The sequence below is a fragment of the Bos indicus x Bos taurus genome, chromosome X (assembly GCF_003369695.1).
Source record: "Bos indicus x Bos taurus breed Angus x Brahman F1 hybrid chromosome X, Bos_hybrid_MaternalHap_v2.0, whole genome shotgun sequence".
NCBI classification, from domain to species: Eukaryota; Metazoa; Chordata; class Mammalia; order Artiodactyla; family Bovidae; genus Bos; species Bos indicus x Bos taurus.
The window spans coordinates 109,106,534-109,128,151 of NC_040105.1; the positions used below are offsets into that span (position 1 = coordinate 109,106,534).

A 21,618-nucleotide genomic window follows, 5' to 3' on the forward strand; every position below is an offset into this window, starting at 1 on the left:
TCTCTGAGACCTTGCAACTTAGATGTAAAGCAGATAATGAAGATATAAACATGAAGAAACAAGATACTTTCAGAGGTATTACTGGAGTTCTGTCAGGGTCTTCTTCACTCACTTCCCACAAAAATACATTACTGAAGTATAAGATGAGTTTCTGGATATGAAGGTGAATCTATGGTTTTATATGATAAGATTGGTTTTGATTCCCTAGAAATTTCCCCATGAGAATTTATCTCCAGAAAAGTCATAAGTGTAAGAGAATAACTGCAATCTGTTAGGTTTAGACAGGGTCAGTGTTCCTCCTGATCACCAGACTGCTGCTGCTAAGTTGCTTCAGTCGTGTCCGACTCTATGCGACCCCATGGACTGCAGCCCACCAGGCTCCTCCATCCATGGGGTTTTCCAGGCAAGAGTACTGGAGTGGGGTGCCATTGCCTTCTCCAGATCACCAGACTGGGTGCACTCAAAAGCTTTGCCTTTGAGTCATTCTGGAAGGAGGCAGATGAGAAGTTGACAGCCACGTTCGTCTTGAAGGCTTCACAGTGGTTTGATGGTATGTGCTCATGCAAGAAGAGATTATTATGCACTTCCCAACAAAACCAATGTTCACAAGGCACACAGAAACATATTTAGCCAGACCCTGTGTGTTAATTGCAGGTATAAATGTATATTCACCACTACAGTCTAATAAACACACTTAAAAGGTTGGCCTACAGCAAGTAAAGGCACTTTTTTAAAGCAAAGACTTTTAACTTAAACATTTGCTGTGGTGCATATGTGCATGTTCAGTCATGGCCAACTCTTTGCAACCCTATAGACTGTAGTCCACCAGGTTCCTCTGTCCATGGGATTCTTCAGGCAAGGATACTGGAGTGCGTTTCCATGCCTTCCTCCAGAGGATCTTCCCAACCCAGGGATCAAACCTGCATCTCTTGTATCTCCTGCACTGTGGGTATATTCTGTCCCCACTGAGCCACCTGTGAAGCTCATTTGATATGGTCCTGTCATTAAAATGCCTTGCAATTACTAAAATCACCTGAACCATTTAGCATGTGATGAGCTAGTAGGCAGATGTGAGCTAGTGGGCAAAAAACCATGTGAATGGCCAGTGAAGCAAACACTGCTGTTAGTAAAAGAATAATATAAATAACTAACCTGGATTTTCCATTGACATGAAGACAGTTTCTCCTGAAAAGGGGAATAGGGTGAGTGTATCTTCATAGACCATTTTGTGTTTGAAGGTATATCCAGAGAAGAAGACAGAGAGGAAGTCAATTTGGGCTCCAACACTTAGAATGTACCAGTATGCCACCTCATGCAAACAAACCGACAGCTGCAAGCTATCAAAAACATAGCCATTGATGCCTGCAAAAGAAATGGAGAATAGAAGATTTTAGCAGTATCTGGATTTATTATTTTTTGTCATGATATGATTATAAATGATTATAAGTTATGCTCCATATCTTATTTTCAAAAAGAGATAACATTATACCTTCCAAAAAAGCAACCTGTAATGCTTGATCAGCTAGGTTTCAGTCTCAAAGTGAGGAGAGTTGTAGACCATGGTAATGATGCATTTAGGTGCTATATGGTGGGTGGCAGGTTAATGAGGAGGAGGGCATTTGCATGGTCTCAGTGTATCTCCCTACACACTGAATATTAGATGCAAAGAGAAAAATAATAACTATACAGAGGGGGAAAAAAAAAACAAGAAAATCTTTGATCTGGTGATTAAAATAATTATCTGCTAATGTTCCAAATTCAAGGAAACACATTTCAAAGAATCAGGACAACTAGATCCAGGACTACAGCCTGAACTTGGAAGAGGAAATGCTACAAAGAACAGCATTAATTGATACAACTGGAATATTGGCTGTCAATTAGATAAACGTATTATATTATGTATTAGATAATGAATCAATGCTACATTTTCTGAATTTCATAACTCCACTTTGATTATGTAAGAGAATATATTCATTCATAGGAAATACACAATAGAGTATTAAAAGATAAAGGGATATGATGTCTACAGTCTATTCTCATGTTGAAAGTAAGTTATAAAATATGTATATAGAAGAAAGAGAATGATAAAGAAAACATAGCAAAATCTTAAAAATGAGTGAATCTGGATAAAGTGTATATGGGAGTTCTCTATTATTCTTGCAGTATTTCTGTAAGTTTGAAATTATTTCTGAATGAAAAGTAAATAAAAGTAAAATAGATTTCAACTTATTAAGAGAATTGTTTCTGAAAGCCTCTTCCATATATGTCTATCCAATCAATAGATATTTGTCTACTCTGCAAGGTGGTGGCCCACAAATCCAGACACTAGCTTAGTGCAACTGAGAATCAAAGTTTCTTCTCTTCAAAGTGATAAAAGGTATTTTAAAGCTACTGTAATTATAAGCATGGTCTTAATGCAGGTATGGTCCCTGGTGGCTCCAATGGCAAAGAATCTGCCTGTGATGCAGGAGATCTGGGTTCCATCCCTGGGTTGGGAAGATCCCCTAGAGAAGGGAATGGCTATCCGCTCCAGTATTCTTGCCTGGAAAATCCCATGGACAGAGGAGCCTGGCAGGCCATAGTCCATGGAGTCGCACAGAGTTGCAGGTATAGATGATTATAACAATCAGAACATAGAGTCCAGAAACAGATACAGATATAAATGGAAATTTAATATATTATAAAGGGAGCATCCCAAAACAGTAGCAGAAAGAATGAACTATTTGGTAAATGCTAATGGAAAAGATGGCTGTTCATATGGAACCACAAAAAACCCTGAATAGCCAAGTGAAAGTGAAGTCGCTCAGTCGTGTCCGACTCTTTGCGACCCCATGGACGGTAGCCTACCAGGCTCCACGATCTGTACAGATCCTGCACATTTTGTTAGATTTTGGCCTAAGTATTTCATTTTTTGAGGCATTATAAATGGTATTATTATTTTTTAATATAAATTTATTTACTTTAATTAGAGGATAATTACTTTACAATATTGTATTGGTTTTGACAAACACTGACATGAATCTGCCACGGGTGTACATGTGTTCCCCATCCTGAACCCACTTCCCACCTTCCTCCCCATACCATCCCTCTGGGTCATCCCAGTGCACCAGCCCAAAGCATACTGTATCATACATCGAACCTGGACTGGCGATTCGTTTCATATATGATAATATACATGTTTCAATGCCATTCTCCCAAATCATCCCACGCTCACCCTCTCCCACAGAGTCCAAAAGACTGTTCTATACATCTGTGTCTCTTTTGCTGTCTCGCATACAGGGTTATCGTTACCATCTTTCTAAATTCCATATATATGCATTAGTATACTGTATTGGTGTTTTTCTTTCTGGCTTACTTCACTCTGTATAATAGGCTCCACTTTCATCCACCTCATTAGAACTGATTCAAATGTATTCTTTTTAATGGCTGAGTAATACTCCATTGTGTATATGTGCCACAGCTTTCTTATCCATTCGTCTGCTGATGGACATCTAGGTTGCTTCCATGTCCTGGCTATTATAAACAGTGCTGCAATGAACATTGAGGTACAAGTGTCTCTTTCAATTCTGGTTTCCTTGGTGTGTATGCCCAGCAGTGGGATTGCTGGGTCCTATGGCAGTTCTATGTCCAGTTTTTTAAGGAATCTCCACACTGTTCTCCACAGTGGCTGTACTAGTTTGCATTCCCACCAACAGTGTAAGAGGGTTCCCTTTTCTCCACACCCTCTCCAGCATTTCTTGCTTGTAGACTTTTGGACAGCAGCCATTCTGACTGGCATGAAATGGTACCTCATTGTGGTTTTGATGTGCATTTCTCTGATAATAAGTGATGTTGAGCATCTTTACATGTGTTTGTTAGTCATCTGTATGTCTTCTTTGGAGAAATGTCTGTTTAGTTCTTTGGCCCATTTTTTGATTGGGTCATTTATTTTTCTGGAATTGAGCTGCAGGAGTTGCTTGTGTATTTTTGAGATTAGTTGTTTGTCAGTTGCTTCATTTGCTATTATTTTCTCCCATTCTGAAGGCTGTCTTTTCACCTTGCTTATAGTTTCCTTTGTTGTGCAGAAGCTTTTAATTTTAATTAGGTCCCATTTGTTTATTTTTGCTTTTATTTCCAATATTCTGAGAGGTGGGTCATAAGAAGATCCTGCTGTGATTTATGTCGGAGAGTGTTTTGCCTATGTTCTCCTCTAGGAGTTTTATGGTTTCTGGTCTTATGTTTAGATCTTTAATCCATTTTGAGTTTATTTTTGTGTATGGTGTTAGAAAATGTTCTAGTTTCATTCTTTTACAAGTGGTTGACCAGTTTTCCCAGCACCACTTGTTAAAGAGATTGTCTTTTCTCCACTGTATATTCTTGCGTCCTTTGTCAAAGATAAGGTGTCCATAGGTGCATGGATTTATCCCTGGGCTTTCTATTTTGTTCCATTGATCTATATTTCTGTCTTTGTGCCAGTACCATACTGTCTTGATGACTGTGGCTTTGTAGTAGAGCCTGAAGTCAGGCAGGTTGATTCCTCCAGTTCCATTCTTCTGTCTCAAGATTGCTTTGGCTATTCGAGGTTTTTTGTATTTCCATACAAATTGTGAAATTATTTGTTCTAGCTCTGTGAAAAATACCGTTGGTAGCTTGATAGGGATTGCATTGCATCTATAGATTGCTTTGAGTAGTATACTCATGTTCACTATATTGATTCTTCTGATCCATGAACACGGTATATTTCTCCATCTATTAGTGTCCTCTTTGATTTCTTTCACCACTATTTTATAGTTTTCTATATATAGGTCTTTAGTTTCTTTAGGTAGATATATTCCTAAGTATTTTATTCTTTTTGTTGCAATGGTGAATGGAATTGTTTCCTTAATTTCTCTCTCTATTTTCTCATTATTAGTGTATAGGAATGCAAGGGATTTCTGTGTGTTAATTTTATATCCTGCAACGTTACTATATTCATTGATTAGCTCTAGTACTTTTCTGGTGGAGTCTTTAGTGTTTTCTATGTAGAGGATCATGTCATCTGCAAACAGTGAGAGTTTTACTTCTTCTTTTCCAATCTGGATTCCTTTTATTTCTTTTTTCTGCTCTGATTGCTGTGGCCAAAACTTCCAAAACTATGTTGAATAGTAGCAATGAGAGTGGGCATCCTTGTCTTGTTCCTGACTTTAGGGGAAATGCTTTCAATTTTTCACCATTGAGGATAATGTTTGCTGTGGGTTTGTCATATATAGCTTTTATTATGTTGAGATATGTTCCTTCTATTCCTTCTTTCTGGAGGGTTTTTATCATACATGGATGTTGAATTTTGTCAAAGGCTTTCTCTGCATCTATTGAGATAATCATATGGTTTTAATCTTTCAATTTGTTAATGTGGTGTATTACATTGATTGATTTGCGGATATTGAAGAATCCTTGCATCCCTGGGATAAAGCCCATTCGGTCATGATGTATGATCTTTTTAATATGTTGTTGGGTTCTGTTTGCTAGAATTTTGTTACGGATTTTTGCATCTATGTTCATCAGTGATATTGGCCTGTAGTTTTCTTGTTTTGTGGCATCTTTGTCAGGTTTTGGTATTAGGGTGATGGTGGCCTCATAGAATGAGTTTGGAAGTTTACCTTCCTCTGCAATTTTCTGGAAGAGTTTGAGCAGGATAGGTGTTAGCTCTTCTCTAAATTTTTGGTAGAATTCAGCTGTGAAGCCGTCTGGTCCTGCGGTTTTGTTTGCTGGAAGATTTCTGATTACAGTTTCAATTACCATGCTTGTGATGGGTCTGTTACGATTTTCTATTTCTTCCTGGTTCAGTTTTGGAAAGTTTTACTTTTCTAAGAATTTTTCCATTTCTTCCAAGTTGTCCATTATATTGGCATATCATTGCTGATTGTATTTTTGTAATTTAAGTTTCCACTACTAGGCTATTGTTATATAGAAATTTATATGCCAGCTTTGTATTCTGCAATTAGACTAAACTCAGTTCTAGGGACTTTTTTGTGGCTATCTGGAGATTTTCAATGTAGATAATCATGTCATATTCAGTTTTATTCCTTTACTTCCAATCTGCATGCTTTTAAATCTTTCTAATTTCTTTCCCCAATTTACCTCCTGCCGACTACATTTCAGGGTTTTCAGACAGCTGCTCAATGCATGCTATTAAGGAAAAATCCAGTAGAATAGACAGAGTGATTCCATTTTAATCAGAACCAGAACTTCAGAAGGCACACATATTTAATTTAAATGGCTTCAATCAGATCGGTTTCAAAAAGACTGTGGTAGTTATGCACTAGCATTGTATGATAGTATTCTTTTTTTCACAAGCCCACTAGTAATAGGGCTTCCCTGGTGGCTCAAATGGTAAAGAATCTGCCAGCAATGTAGGAGACCCAGGTTCAATCCCTGGGTCAGGAAGATCCCCTGGAGAAGGGAATGACAACCCACTCCAGTTTTCTTGCCTGGAGAACCCCATGGACGGAGGAGCCTGGCAGGCTACAGTCCATAGGGTCACAAAGAGTCAGACATGACTGAGTGACTAACAACAACCACTAGTAATAATTGTATTATAATTTTTCCAGTCTGATAGGTATAAAGTGTTATCACGATGGTATTCTATTTTCCATTTCTCTATAGTGAGATTGGAATTTTTTTCATATTTTTGACCATTCTGACTTGTGTGAATGTATAAACACATACACATATGTGCTCCCACCCAAATGCTTATGGTGAAGTTCTAATCCCTAGTACCTCTGAATGGGTCTGCATTGAGAGATAACATCTTTAGACAGGTAATTCTTTAAAATGAGATCATTAAGTTTCTTCGGAGTCCCCCTCCTTGGCTGGTAAATGGTCTTTCCTCTGTGTGTGCACATGTCTCTCTACAACTTTCCTTATAAGAAGAAACCAATCTTGTTGACTCCTTGATCTTAGACTTTGAGTCTCTAGAACTCTGAGAAAATAAATATCGTCTGTTGAATCCCCAGTTTGTGGGATTTTGTTATGGCAAGCCTAGCAGACTAATACAACATATATGTGTTTATATATGATTATACATTCATGGAAAAATATGTTTAAACATGGGGCTATGGTTTTTCCAGTGGTCATGTATGGATGTGAGAGTTGGACTGTGAAGAAAGCTGAGCACCGAAGAATTGATGCTTTTGAACTGTGATGTTGGAGAAGACTCCTGAGAGTCCCTTGGACTGCAAGGAGATCCAACCAGTCCATTCTAAAGGAGTTCAGCCCTGGGTGTTCTTTGGAGGGAATGATGCTGAGGCTGAAACTCCAGTACTTTGGCCACCTCATGCGAAGAGTTGACTCATCGGAAAAGACTCTGATGCTGGGAGGGATTGGGGGCAGGAGGAAAAGGGGATGACAGAGGATGAGATGGCTGGATGGCATCACCGACTCGATGGACGTGAGTTTGAGTGAACTCTGGGAGTCGGTGATGGACAGGGAGGCCTGGCATGCTGCAATTCATGGGGTTGCAAAGAGTCGGACATGACTGAGCAACTGAACTGAACTGAACTGGGCTACCTGAACACAAAATAGTTAGTGAAAAGGTATATGATGGAAGGAGGTGAGCAGATAAAAGGGAAGAGGAAGCCAAAAAATATATAAAAGATCATGTTTTACACTTAAAATATATATAATAAAGCTGAAAAAAGATGTTGCATTTTTTTCATGTACAATGTCTTGACTAATTTGACTGTTAAACTGTTACAGCTGGCAACTGTTTTACCAGCTATATGTATATATAAAATTGCATATTCCTTTTCTATTTCATGTGTAATTTACTGATTGAGTATATTTCATATTAAGGTGTATGTATGCTTGGGTAAATGAAAATTGTGTCTCTTATTTAATTTATCCTTTAAAATAAACTTCTCTAGATACTTGATGCCTGCTAAAAGAAAATATATATGCATTATGTGATCATATTTATGCATTTATATAAAATTGCACATGCTCATATATAATAATTTTAAGGAAATATGATTCTTGTGGGGCTTATAAAGTAATGCATTAACTGCACATCTCTTTGGCAGTTTCAACTTCCCTTTATCCATTACCCTTTGGACTCAAATGCTGAATCACTTACTATGCATGACATTGGAGACTTGGAACTCTGGATCCTGGGGCTGTACTCCATTGGGGAGGAAGCGCTGAATATTCTCTGTGAGGTACCAACTTTTATTCTCATCAAATACAGAAAACAGGATGACATTTCTCTTGTCTGACATCATCTGTTAATTAAATGCATTGAAAGAAAGAAATGTTACTATTACTATCAGGTAGAAATTAGCAGCCTGTGATGGAAGTGATGGCATGCATATGATATATCCATAATCCTCGGGATCAATGCCATTTTCCCCCAAGGGTCACTATTATGGCATGTCCCAGGGCCTAGGAGTGGGAGTGGATGCTATGAGCATTGAATGTACATTTAAAGCAAATGTGTCCTCAGGGCAAGAGGTGACTGGACCCATTAAACTTGGTTTCTTCTGGACCCGAGGTCATATGCTGGCTGATATTTTTCATGGAGTCTGTAGTCTCATTCTCTCCATGTTCAGATTAGAGGATTTTCACTCTTTAAAGACCCAAGTGATTATTCAAGGTCTTTCTTAAACAGTTTAGTCAAATCAAGTAAGATAATGTCTTCCTAAACCTTCATCTAGCAAATGTCATTCCACAAGGCTAACTATAAAAAATTAAAAGTAGAAAACATAAATTTAAATAACAAAGTTAAGATGAACCATAAATGTTTACTAACACTAATACTTTTTAGTTTTATGTTTACAAAGTTTAAAGTTTTTTTTTTTTTTTTTGAGAGGAGCTGTTTGTATCTGAACCAAAGTTACAAGCTGTCACTTGCTAATTAAATCTGTTAAGATTTAATGTATAAACTTCACTAACGTGTTCAAAAGCAGGGACATTACTTTGCCAACAAAGATTCATCTAGTCAAGGCTATGGTTTTTCCTGTAGTCATGTATGGATGTGAGAGTTGGACTGTGAAGAAAGCTAAGTGCCGAAGAATTGATGCTTTTGAACTGTGGTGTTTGAGAAGACTCTTGAGAGTCCCTTGGACTACAAGGAGATCTAACCAGTCCATCCTAAAGGAGATCAGCCCTGGGATTTCTTTGGAAGGAATGATGCTAAAGCTGAAACTCCAGTACTTTGGCCACCTCATGCGAAGAGTTGACTCATTGGAAAAGACTCTGATGCTGGGAAGGATTGGGGGCAGGAGGAGAAGGGGACGACAGAGGATGAGATGGCTGGATGGCATCACTGCTTCGATGGACGTGTTTGAGTGAACTCCAGGAGTTGGTGATGGACAGGGAGGCCTGGCATGCTGCGATTCATGGGGTCGCAAAGAGTCGGACACGACTGAGTGACTGATCTGATCTGATCTGAACATGTATAAATTTCATTTTGTATACCCTTTACTACAGAAATGAAAATGCTGAGGGGCAAAGATAGGAAAATATAGGTATGTTTCTGTCCTCTTCCAAAAACTGATGGGAAAACTATAATTAGGAAAAATTAGTCAGGAAAGGTACTTGTCCAAATGTATGCCGCTCTGGGTTTGTGTGCCAAATGTTTTATCTGTATTAAAGTTCATGAAATGTTTTCAGACTAGTCAGTCAGTTCAGTTGCTCAGTCGTGTCCAACTCTTTGCAACCCCATGGACTGCAGCACGTCAGGCTTCCCTGTCCATCACCAACTCCCAGAGTTCACTCAAACTCATGTCCATAGAGTCAGTGATGCCATCCAACCATCTCATCCTCTGTCATCCTCTTCTCCTCCTGCCTTCAAACTTTCCCAGCATCAGGGTCTTTTCAAATGAGTCAGTTCTTTGCTTCAGGTTGCCAGAGTATTTGAGTTTCAGTTTCAGCCTCAGTCTTTCCAATGAATACTCAGGACTAATTTCCATTAGGATGGACTGGTTGGATCTCCTTGCAGTCCAAGGGACTCTCAAGAGTCTTCTTCAATACCACAGTTCAAAAGCATCAATTCTCTGGTGCTCAGCTTTCTTTATGGTTCAGCTCTCACATCCATACATGACTACTGGAATAACCATAGCTTTGACTAGACAGGCCTTTGTCAGCAAAGTAATGTCTCTGCTTTTTAATATGCTGTCTAGGTTGGTCATAGCCTTTCTTCCAAGGAGCAAGCGTCTTTTAATTTCATGGCTGCAGTCATCATCTGCTGTGATTTTGGAGCCCAAGAAAATAAAGTCTGTCACTGTTTCTACTTTTTCCCCATCTATTTGCCATGAAGTGATACGACTCGATGCCAAGATCTTAGTTTTTTGAATGTTGAGTTTTCAGCCAGCTTTTTCACTCTCCTCTTTCACCTTCATCAAGAGGCTCTTTAGTTCTTCTTCCCTTTCTGTCATTAGGGTGGTATCATTTGCATATCTGACGTTATTGATATTTCTCCTGGCAATTTTGATTCCATCTCATGCTTCATCCACCCCAGTGTTTCTCATGATGTACTCTGCATATAAGTTAAATGAGCAGGGTGACAATATACAGCCTTGACATAGTCCTTTCTCAATTTGGAGCCAGTCTATTGTTCCATGTCTGGTTCTAACTGTTGCTTCTTGACCTGCATACAGATTTCTCAGGAGAGAGGTAAGATGATCTGGTATTCCCATCTCTTGAAGAGTTTTCCACAGTTTATTGTGATGCACACAGTCAAAGGCTTTGGCATAGTCAATAAAAAAGAAGTAGATGTTTTTCTGGGATTCTCTTGCTTTTTCTATTATCCAATGGCTGTTGGCAATTTGATCTCTGGTTCCTCTGTCTTTTATAAATCCAGCTTGAGCATCTGGAAGTTCTCAGTTCACATACTTTTGAAGCCTTGCTTGGAGAATTTTGAGCATTACTTTGATAGTGTGTGAGATGAGTGCAATTGTGCAGTAGTTTGAACATTCTTTGGCATTGCCTGTCTTTGGGATTGGAATGAAGACTGACCTTTTCAGACTAGAAGGAATCCTATATATCATAAATAACCAAATAGACATACAGTCAAGCCTCAGCAATATGGCAATGAATTATTTTGAAGAATTAAGCTTGTTAAAAGATGCTTGCTACTTGGAAGAAAAGTTATGACCAACCTAGACAGCATATTAAAAAGCAGAGACATTACTTTGCCAACAAAAGTCCATCTAGTCAAAGCTATGGTTCTTCCAGTAGTCATGTATGGATGTGAGAGCTGGACCATAAAGAAAGCTGAGGGCCAGAGAATTGATGCTTTTGAACTGTGGTGTTGGAGAAGACTCTTGAAAGTCCCTTGGACTGCAAGGAGATCCAAACAGTCCATCCTAAAGGAAATCAGTCCTGAATATTTATTGGAGGGACTGATGCTGAAGCTGAAACTCCAAAACTTTGGCCACCTGATGTGAAGAACTGACTCATTTGAAAAGACCCTGATGCTGGGAAAGATTGAAGGTGAGAGGAGAAGGGGACGACAGAGGATGAGATGGTTGGATTGCATCACCGACTCGATGGACGTGAGTTTGAGTAAGCTCCAGGAGTTGTTGATGGACAGGAGGCCTGGCATGCTGCAATCCATGGGGTCACAAAGAGTCAGACATGATTGAGCGACTGAACTGAACTGAAGCTTATTAAATTCAGAGTATTTAAGTTTATTTTTCAAAAACAGCAGAAGTGGTCCAAATTCTAAGCATATTCTGAAATATTTTATACATTTCCTCAATTTTACTCAGGCTTCCCTGATAGCTCAGTTGGTAAAGAATCTGCCTGCAATGTATGAGACCTGGGTTCGATCCCTGGGTTGGGAAGATCCCCTGGAGAAGGGAAAGGCTACTTACTTCAGTATTCTGTCCTGGAGAATTCCATGAAATCCATGTGGTCACAAACAGTTGGACATGACTGAGTGCCTTCCACTTCACTTCAGTTTTATTCAACAAATATTTGTTGAACTACTAAATGCCATGCACTATGCTAGGTGTGTTCATTTAGAGGTGTTTTGAGTCAATCACAATGAGATATACAGGGGAGACATCTAGGTAGTCATACAGATTTGCAGGTAATCTAAAAGTAATCTAAAAGTAGGTGGTAACTGATCATGTAAAAATGGGCAAGATCACTTTGAGAGAGAAATTTTAGGCTAAGAATGAGTGTTATAGAAATAATCTAGGGCCCAGGCTGTCCTGTCCATCCAGCAGGCAAGTTTATTACACCAAAGTCAATAAAAGCTATCATAAATCCAGCTCACTTCTTTTACTGCTCAATATTGCAGACTCCTATATTTTCTGTAGGCTTTAGGCTGACATCCACTGAGAGCAGAATATAGGAGATATTATTTGGAAATGCATAAGCCTCTTCATTCCATTTCAGCTTCAGACTCAGCACTTGGAAAAAGATGAACTCACCTGGTTTCCTCTTTGATCTACAGATTCTTTGTAGCAGATGAGGAGGGGGCCAATGAGTCCTGAAGCTAGATCTTTCTCTAAGTTAATGAAACTCGAGTAATATCGGGTCAGACACCGAGGATCTGATTTAGTTGGCCCATCTTCTACAGTCACTGTCCATTTATACTTGAACACTTCTCCTGGCAGAATTGGCATGTCTTTCAAATGTTTCACACCTACCCACACCCAACCCCAAAATAGCTTGATTAGAAGTATAACAAGGCATATATTGGTGATTATGTCATTATTGCAATGGCTCTACCAATTTATACATACATATGAAGTTTCCCAGTAAGTGAAAACTGAATTTGCCACCTCTTATAAGTTTAAGATTCATGCAACTTTTTATAATAAAAATAGGTACAGGAGATTTCTGCTAGCATGTTAGTTTGAGTTGAAATGGGCAGGTCTCCCCACTCTGACAAATACAAATAAATAATAGATGATATTTTGAAAGATTTTAAATGTATAACTGAAAATGCATCAAGAAGGAAAAAAAAAAACTCAAGTGCCAAAAAAAGAAAGACACATCAAAGCCAGACTGGCCTGAATTGATGCCACAGGACTGGGCAATGAAGTTTTAACTCACATGTGGTATCAAGACTTGTGGCATCTGGTGTCTGTGAGGAATGGAAGCAGTAATTGAAATATGCTGTTGGGCTACTGTCAACAAAGGTCCGTCTAGTCAAGGCTATGGTTTTTCCAGTGGTCATATATGTATGTGAGAGTTGGACTATAAAGAAGGCTGAGCACAGAAGAATTGATGCTTTTGAACTGTGGTGTTGGAGAAGACTCTTGAGAGTCCCTTGGACTGCAAGGAGATCCAACCAGTCCATCCTAAAGGAGATCAGTCCTGAATGTTCATTGGAAGGACTGATGCTGAAGCTGAAACTCCAGTACTTTGGCTACCTGATGTGAAGAGTTGACTCATTGGAAAAGACTCTGATTCTGGGAGGGATTGGGGGCAGGAGAAGGGGATGACAGAGGATGAGATGGACACTGACTTGATGCACATGAGTCTGAGTGAACTCCAGGAGTTGGTGATGGACAGGGAGGCCTGGCGTGCTGCGATTCATGGGGTCACAAAGAGTCAGACACGACTGAATGACTGACCTGAACTATTGGGCTAATGGGTCCTCAGAACAAGGACTGCCTGATTTTCATAATCAAAACTCACTTTTGAATATGCTTAATACCTGAGTATCTAGTCTATAACCATTCCCTACGCATACATAATAGGGAGTGAGGGTAGGTGTGTAATAGAGGAAAGGGAAAATAGATTGTTTCTTAATATATCCTGCTGTGTGAGTATTTTGTCTACAGTTTGGTCACCAATGCTTTTTGTGTGCCAGGTGCCCGAATGATGGTCTTCTCTTACGGGAGGCATATCCTTTTCTTGGAGTGACCATCAGGACCCCAGCACTGGGCACTTCCATGCCATGAGAGAGGACTATTTCAGCTATTCTTTTGTATCCCTCCTCTCCCCAACCAGCTCTGGTTACACCCAGTGATATATCCAAAAGCCTATTATTTCTGGCTTCCCTCACACTGCCTTCTCAGACAAGGTATCTTCAAAAAGAGACCAAGCCAGCTACTTGCAGCCATATCTACTTACAGAAAAAAAAAGCCAAAAACACATGCATCCTTGGGAGGTCAAACAGGAAGAGCAAGCTGCCTCACTCTTACCCTCTCTTCTGCAGAGTTCTCCACATAAAAAGCAAGTTACTAGGAACTGGATTTGCGGATGCCCCCAAATTTCAGGGTACACATTCAATATCTACCCAGAATTCTGTTTCTGTGCCCTTCTCCCATAAAGGAATGCAAATCAATTTTTCATTTGAATTTTGACCAGCAACCATGAGGATTAGAAAACAGAGGATTAAAAGTTATTTATATCCATCCTAGCTATCCATCATATTATACTGAAGGACTCATAGAGTTTATCTCCTATATACTAAATGCACTCAGAAGTATATTGAAGATATACTTCCAGAAAAACAAAAGAAATAACAATAACAATCCAGAAATGTACAAGATAAGAGAGGTAATGGCACTAGCCTGTAAGTCCAAGTAAAGAAATCCAGAGATGGCAGCTTTGTAGCAGGCCTAGCAAGCATATCATCCATATTAGAACAGTAAGCTGGAGAACAACAAGAACATCTTTAGAAGAAAAAAGGATCAGATACTAATAAATAGCATGATTAAGAAGCTGGAAGACCTAAGGGATATGGTGAAAAGTCATATGTTTCTTCTCTTGATAAAAGAAAGTCTTTCTTCAGGAATACAAACACAAAATATATAAGATTAGCATGGTCTTAATATACTGCATATATTGAGACTTGCCTGGTGACTCAGTCAGTAAAGTGTTTGCCTACAATGTGGGAGACCTCGGTTCGATCCCTGGGTCAGGAAGATCCTCTGGAGAAGGAAATGGCAACCCACCCCAGTACTCTTGCCTGGAAAATCCCATAGACGGAGGAGCCTGGTAGGCTACAGTCCATGGGGTTGCAAAGAGTCAGACACGACTGAGAAACTTCACTTCACTTCAATATACTGCAAGCTAAAACTCACCATGATTTTGAACTACTGGTAGAGAATAAAGAAGGATAATGCATTTGACTGTAACAGTAAAATCATTGGAACTGTAGACAAAAGAATAACCATAGCACACCACCTAGTTCTTCAGTAACCTCATATTCTTATAATAAAAAATACATACTACAATAATATAAATGCTGGTTTTTGACTTTTAAAGTTTAAAATAAATATATAGAAAAAGCAAGGAGTTATTTAAAATTAAAGAACAATATGTAAATGTTATCAGCTTTAGTTTTTTTTTTTTTTTTAGTTTTCTGTTTTTTTTTTTAAATTTTATTTTATTTTTAAACTTTACGATACTATAAAGTAAAGGTATGGCTGGCAGCAGTTGAGAAATGGAAGAACAGATGAGAGGAAATGGCAAAGGGAACAGTTGTTAGTACTCTTAGTATAGTATCATAATGATATAAAAAGTAGGTATTTAGCATATTTTTAAAATTCTGCCAATTGAGGAACTAAAACAGTGATAAAAGTCTAAAACAACTGGAATAGGAAGAGGTGTAATGCTAAATCCTTATTTAACACAAAATTAAATATATAATGTTGTAACTATAAATATACTACTACTACTACTAAGTCACTTCAGTTGTGTCTGACTCTGTGCGACCCCACAGACGGCCGCCCACCAGGCTTCCCCGTCCCTGTGATTCTCCAGGCAAGAACACTGGAGAGGGTTGCCATTTCCTTCTCCAAACTATAAATATATATTTATATAAATAACTTTATATAAATATATAAAGTTGTTAAACAAAGGCGTAGCAAATAAATGACTTTTTTGAGATACAGAGGTAACTGCCAAAAATCTAAAGCAGAAATGCTTAAAAATGAAGGCTTTCCAACCCAGAATTCTATGTCCAGCAAAATTATCCTTCCAAAGTGAAGGCAAGGACTTTCCTGGTGGTCCAGTGGTTAAGAATCCACCTGCCAATGCAGGGAACACAGATTCGATCCCTGGTCCCTGGAAGATTCCACATGCCATGGAGCAACTAAGCCCCTGAGCCCATATGCCCTAGAGCCCATGCTCTGCAACAAGAGAAGCCACTGCAGTGAGAAGCCCACACACCACAACTAGAGTAGCTCACTCTCTGCAACTAGAGAAAGCCTGCAGGGAGCAATGAAGACTCAGCACAGCCAAGCAAATAAATAATTTATAAAATAATTAAATAATTATTTTACAAATACATAATTTATAATAAAAAATTAATAATTATTCTACAAATAAAAAAGTGAAGGTAAAATGAAGGCATATTTTTAAATAAAATAAAAGTTAAGAGAATTAAGGATGGGGTAATACATGTGCATGATTGTAGTTGTTGTTGAGACTCTGTCCTCATCTGTATTTACAGGTAAGTAAGACCTAGAAAATTGAGGTAAAGCTTACCTTTTGGAAATCTCCCTGAGTGCAAAGGACTGACATCAGTGATTCCATGAGGGTAGATGTTATATGGCCGGCTTGCTTGATTCTTAAATATAATCTGAAAGTATAAATGAGATATAAGGTTGAGCACTAAGACAATTAGGATCAAGAAGCAAAATGTGGCCTGTCTCCAGAAAATAAAAGCTGCCTTGTATCTACAGTATAGGGGTTTAAGCCTAGATAGAGCTCAAAATATGTGTTCTTTTGGTTAAATTGCTCAGATAGCTACTTAGGTTTTTCACTAAAGGCTCATTTATTTTAAATTATTTAAAATTCACTTATTTAAAATTATTTTAGTTGCTTCAGGAAGAATTCCTTGTATCTTCTGACACTAGTACTTGAAATCTGGATGTCTGCTGAGGACACTGCTTCCCCTCAGTCTTTTGCACAATTTGGGCACTGAGTTCCCAATAGTGGAGAAGAAAATAGTGGTTCAAGTGATAAAACCTTCACTGGATGAGCAGGCAGGACCAGGGGGACAGTTGATTAGAGCATTAAGCAAGGGTGGCAGCTGGCATCATATGACTGCCTGAGCTTTCCAAAAGAGATGAAGAATAGAAAAGTGATAACATGGGAGCATCATTAAGCACCCTGAACTTATCAACCAGGCTCTATACTGAGGTTGTGTGATATGAGGATTAAAAAAACAAACAAACAAACAAAAAAACTTCTATTTGCAGGCTTATCTTACACACACTCATTTGGGAAAAGCCAACTGACAACCTATTCCTTGCCTGCTCCTAAGCAGCAGAATGATGTAGGAGAAAAATCACACAGCTCTGTGTGATTTAATTAATTAATTATTTAATTAAATTAATCAATTATATATATTCAGTTCAGTTCAGTCACTCAGTTGCGTCTGACTCTTTGTGGCACCATGAACTGAAGCATGCCAGGCCTCCCTGTTCATCACCAACTCCCAGAGTTTACTCAAACTCATGTCCATTGCGTCAGTGATGCCATCCAACTATCTCATCCTCTGTCATCCCCACTCCCGCCTTCAATCTTTCCCAGCATCAGAGTCTTTTCCAATGAGTCAGCTCTTCACATCAGGTGGCCAAAGTATTGGAGTTTCAGCTTCAGCATCAGTCCTTCCAATGAACATTCAGGACTGATTTCCTTTAGGATGGACTGGTTGGATCTCCTTGCAGTCCAAGGGACTCTCAAGAGTCTTCTCCAACACCATAGTTCAAAAGCACTAAATATAATTATATATTAATTAATGTAATATCATTATTAATGATAAATTAATGATAAAAAATCTCAAACAGATGCCCACACTACCTAGATATACTATTATGTTTTCCTAGAAATTAATCTTCCCACTTACTCAGCTACTTTTCGCTTCCTGATCCTCATGCTCAGGTGTTTCTTTTTTTCACTGAGAAGAGAGACACATTCAGAAAAGAAATTCCTCATCCTCCCACCCTCAAGTCTACCAACCTAGATGCATATATGACCATATTTTCTCCTGTTAAAATCAGGTCCTATCTAACGACGACAACATCTCCCCCTGTGTACCAGTACATAATGAAGTGCCATTTTAAAAACTTCCTTTTGGAATAGAAAGAGAACCCAGAATTAGATCCACACAAGTACAGTCCATTGATCTTTGACAAAGAAGCAAAGACAATCAAATGGAGTAAAGATGGTTTTTTCAACAAATGAGGCTGGAACAAGTAGACATCCACATGCAGGAAGAAGAAGAGGAGGAGAAAGGAGGGGAGGAAAAATAATCTAGATGCAGACCTAACCTTGCACAAAATTCAGAAAAATAGATCACAGAGCTACATAATTGATTTGGAATTTTTATGTGAGATTTGCCCCTACCCTTCCATTTATTTATTTTTGAATTATTTATTATCATCAATATAGACTCATGCATATTTATTTTATAATTTAAGGTATACTTTACCACTACTTTATTTATTTGATTGGTTATATTCTTCTGGTTTGGCCATTAGAAGCTCCTGTATTCACTTGACATTATTCTCATTCTTTCATTTTTTGAGCACTTTCTTCCTTTCTGAAACCACAAGATGCTCCAGGCTCATCTTGTATCTTCCCTGGCCCAACCCTTGAATCATCGGTTCCCCAAAGGGCTTTGGTTCCTTTCACTCAGTTCAGTTCAGTTCAGTAGCTCAGTCATGTCCGACTCTTTGCAACCCCATGAATTGCAGCATGCCAGGCCTCCCTGTCCATCGCCAACTCCCGGATTTCACACAGACTCACGTCCATTGAGTCAGTGATGCCATCCAGCCATCTCATCCTCTGTCGTCCCCTTTTCCTCCTGCCCCCAATCCCTCCCAGCATCAGAGTCTTTTCCAATGAGTCAACTCTTCACACCAGGTGGCCAAAGTACTGGAGTTTCAGCTTTAGCATCATTCCTTCCAAGGAAATCCAGGGCTGATCTCCTTCAGAATGGACTGGTTGGATCTCCTTGCAGTCCAAGGGACTCTCAAGAGTCTTCTCCAACACCACAGTTCAAAAGCATCAATTCTTTGGCGCTCAGCTTTCTTCGCAGTCCAACTCTCACATCCATACATGACCACAGGAAAAACCATAGCCTTGACTAGACGGACCTTTGTTGGCAAAGAAATATCTCTGCTTTTCAATATGCTATCTAGGTTGGTCATAACTTTTCTCCCAAGGAGTAAGCGTCTTTTAATTTCATGACAGCAGTCACCATCTGCAGTGATTTTGGAGCCCCCCAAAATAAAGTCTGACACTGTTTACAAAGTTTCCCCATCTGTTTCCCATGAAGTGATGGCACCAGATCCCATGATCTTCGTTCTCTGAATGTTGAGCTTTAAGCCAACTTTTTCACTCTCCTCTTTCATTTTCATCAAGAGGCTTTTTAGTTCCTCTTCATTTTCTGCCATAAGGGAGGTGTCATCTGCATATCTGAGGTTATCGATATTTCTCCCAGCAATCTTGATTCCAGCTTGTGCTTCTTCCAGCCCAGTGTTTCTCATGATGTATCCTGCATATAAGTTAAATAAGCAGGGTGACAGTATACAGCCTTGACGTACTTCTTTTCCTATTTGGAAACAGTCTGTTGGTCCATGTCCAGTTCTAACTGTTGCTTCCTGACTTGAATATAGGTTTCTCAAGAGGCAGGTCAGGTGGTCTGGTATTCCCATCTCTTTCAGAATTTTCCACAGTTTATTGTGATCCACACAGTCAAAGGCTTTGGCATAGTCAATAAAGCAGAAATAGATGTTTTTCTGAAACTCTCTTGCTTTTTCGATGATCCAGTAAATGTTGGCAATTTGATCTCTGGTTCCTCTGCCTTTTCTAAAACCAGCTCGAACATCTGGAAGTTCATGGTTCACGTATTGTTGAAGCCTGGCTTGGAGAATTTTGAGCATTACTTTACTAGCATATGAGATGAGTGCAATTGTGCAGTAGATTGAGCATTCTTTGGCATTGCCTTTCTTTGGGATTGGAATGAAAACTGACCTTTTCCAGTCCTGTGGCCACTGCTGAGTTTTCCAAATTGGCTGGCATATTGAGTGCAGCACTTTCACAGAATCATCTTTCAGGATTTGAAATAGCTTTGCTGGAGCAGCCGTGAAGAGATACCCCATGTCCAAGGTAAAAGAAACCCAAGTAAGACAGTAGGTGTTGCAAGAGGGCATCAGAGGGCAGACAAACTGAAACCATAATCACAGAAAACTAGTCAATCTAATCACACTAGGACCACAGCCTTGTCTAACTCAATGAAACTAAGCCATGCCCGTGGGGACACCCAAGACAGGCGGGTCATGGTGGAGAGGGCTGACAGAATGTGGTCCACTGGAGAAGGGAATGGCAAACCACTTCAGTATTCTTGCCTTGAGAACTCCATGAACAGTATGAAAAGGCAAAATGATAGGATACTGAAAGAGGAACTCCCCAGGTCAGTAGGTGCCCAATATGCTACTGGAGATCAGTGGAGAAATAACTCCAGAAAGAATGAAGGGATGGAGCCAAAGCAAAAACAATACCCAGCTGTGGATGTGACTGGTGATAGAAGCAAGGTCCGATGCTGTAAAGAGCAATATTGCATAGGAACCTGGAATGTCAGGTCCATGAATCAAGGCAAATTGGAAGTGGTCAAACAAGAGATGGCAAGAGTGAATGTCGACATTCTAGGAATCAGTGAACTAAGATGGACTGGAATGGGTGAATTTAACTCAGATGACCATTATATCTACTACTGCGGGCAGGAATCCCTCAGAAGAAATGGAGTAGCCATCATGGTCAACAAAAGAGTCCGAAATGCAGTACTTGGATGCAATCTCAAAAACGACAGAATGATCTCTGTTTGTTTCCAAGGCAAACCATTCAATATCACAGTAATCCAAGTCTATTCCCCAACCAGTAACACTGAAGAAGCTGAAGTTGAATGGTTGTATGAAGACCTCCAAGACCTTTTAGAACTAACACCCAAAAAAGATGTCCTTTTCATTATAGGGGACTGGAATGCAAAAGTAGGAAGTCAAGAAACACCTGGAGTAACAGGAAAATTTGGCCTTGGAATACGGAATGAAGCAGGGCAAAGACTAATAGAGTTTTGCCAAGAAAATGCACTGGTCATAGCAAATACCCTCTTCCAACAACACAAGAGAAGACTCTACACATGGACATCACCAGATGGTCAACACCGAAATCAGATTGATTATATTCATTGCAGCCAAAGATGGATAAGCTCTACACAGTCAGCAAAAACAAGACCGGGAGCTGACTGTGGCTCAGATCATGAGCTCCTTATTGCCAAATTCAGACTTAAATTGAAGAAAGTAGGGAAAACCACTAGACCATTCAGGTATGTCCTAAATCAAATCAAATCCTTTCACTAGAGAATGGTAATTAGAAACCAAGATCTGAAAAAAAAAAAAAAAAGAAAGAAACCAAGATCTGGGTGTGCTCATTGCTACTGGGGTGTCACTGTTCCCAGGATCTCTTAGGAGGAAATACACTAATTCAAATATATGCACACATATGTAATTATTTCTGTATGTATCCATCTGTCTCTATAGGCAAACATGAACCTATAGTAATGTCTCCAACTCTAATCCAGTATCACATGATTTATTCTGGCCTTTTCTTTTTGTTTATAATTACCCTCTCCCTGGTGGCTTCCCTGGTGGCGCAGGCGGTAAAATGTCTGCCTGCAATGTGGGAGAC

General features: G+C 39.3%; 1 protein-coding gene across 3 annotated transcripts in view; it reads right to left on the reverse strand.

Moving 5' to 3' along the window:
• The window catches only part of F8 (coagulation factor VIII), a 143,016-nt gene that overhangs the window by 61,647 nt on the left and 59,751 nt on the right, over positions 1–21,618 (reverse strand). For all 3 annotated transcript variants that reach the window (XM_027534282.1, XM_027534281.1, XM_027534283.1), the window contains exons 11-14: positions 16,411–16,504; positions 12,393–12,607; positions 8,090–8,234; positions 1,153–1,362 (exon numbers count right to left, since the gene is read on the reverse strand). In XM_027534282.1, the coding sequence (XP_027390083.1) occupies positions 1,153–1,362; positions 8,090–8,234; positions 12,393–12,607; positions 16,411–16,504 (664 nt within the window). The remainder of the gene's footprint in view (positions 1–1,152; positions 1,363–8,089; positions 8,235–12,392; positions 12,608–16,410; positions 16,505–21,618) is intronic.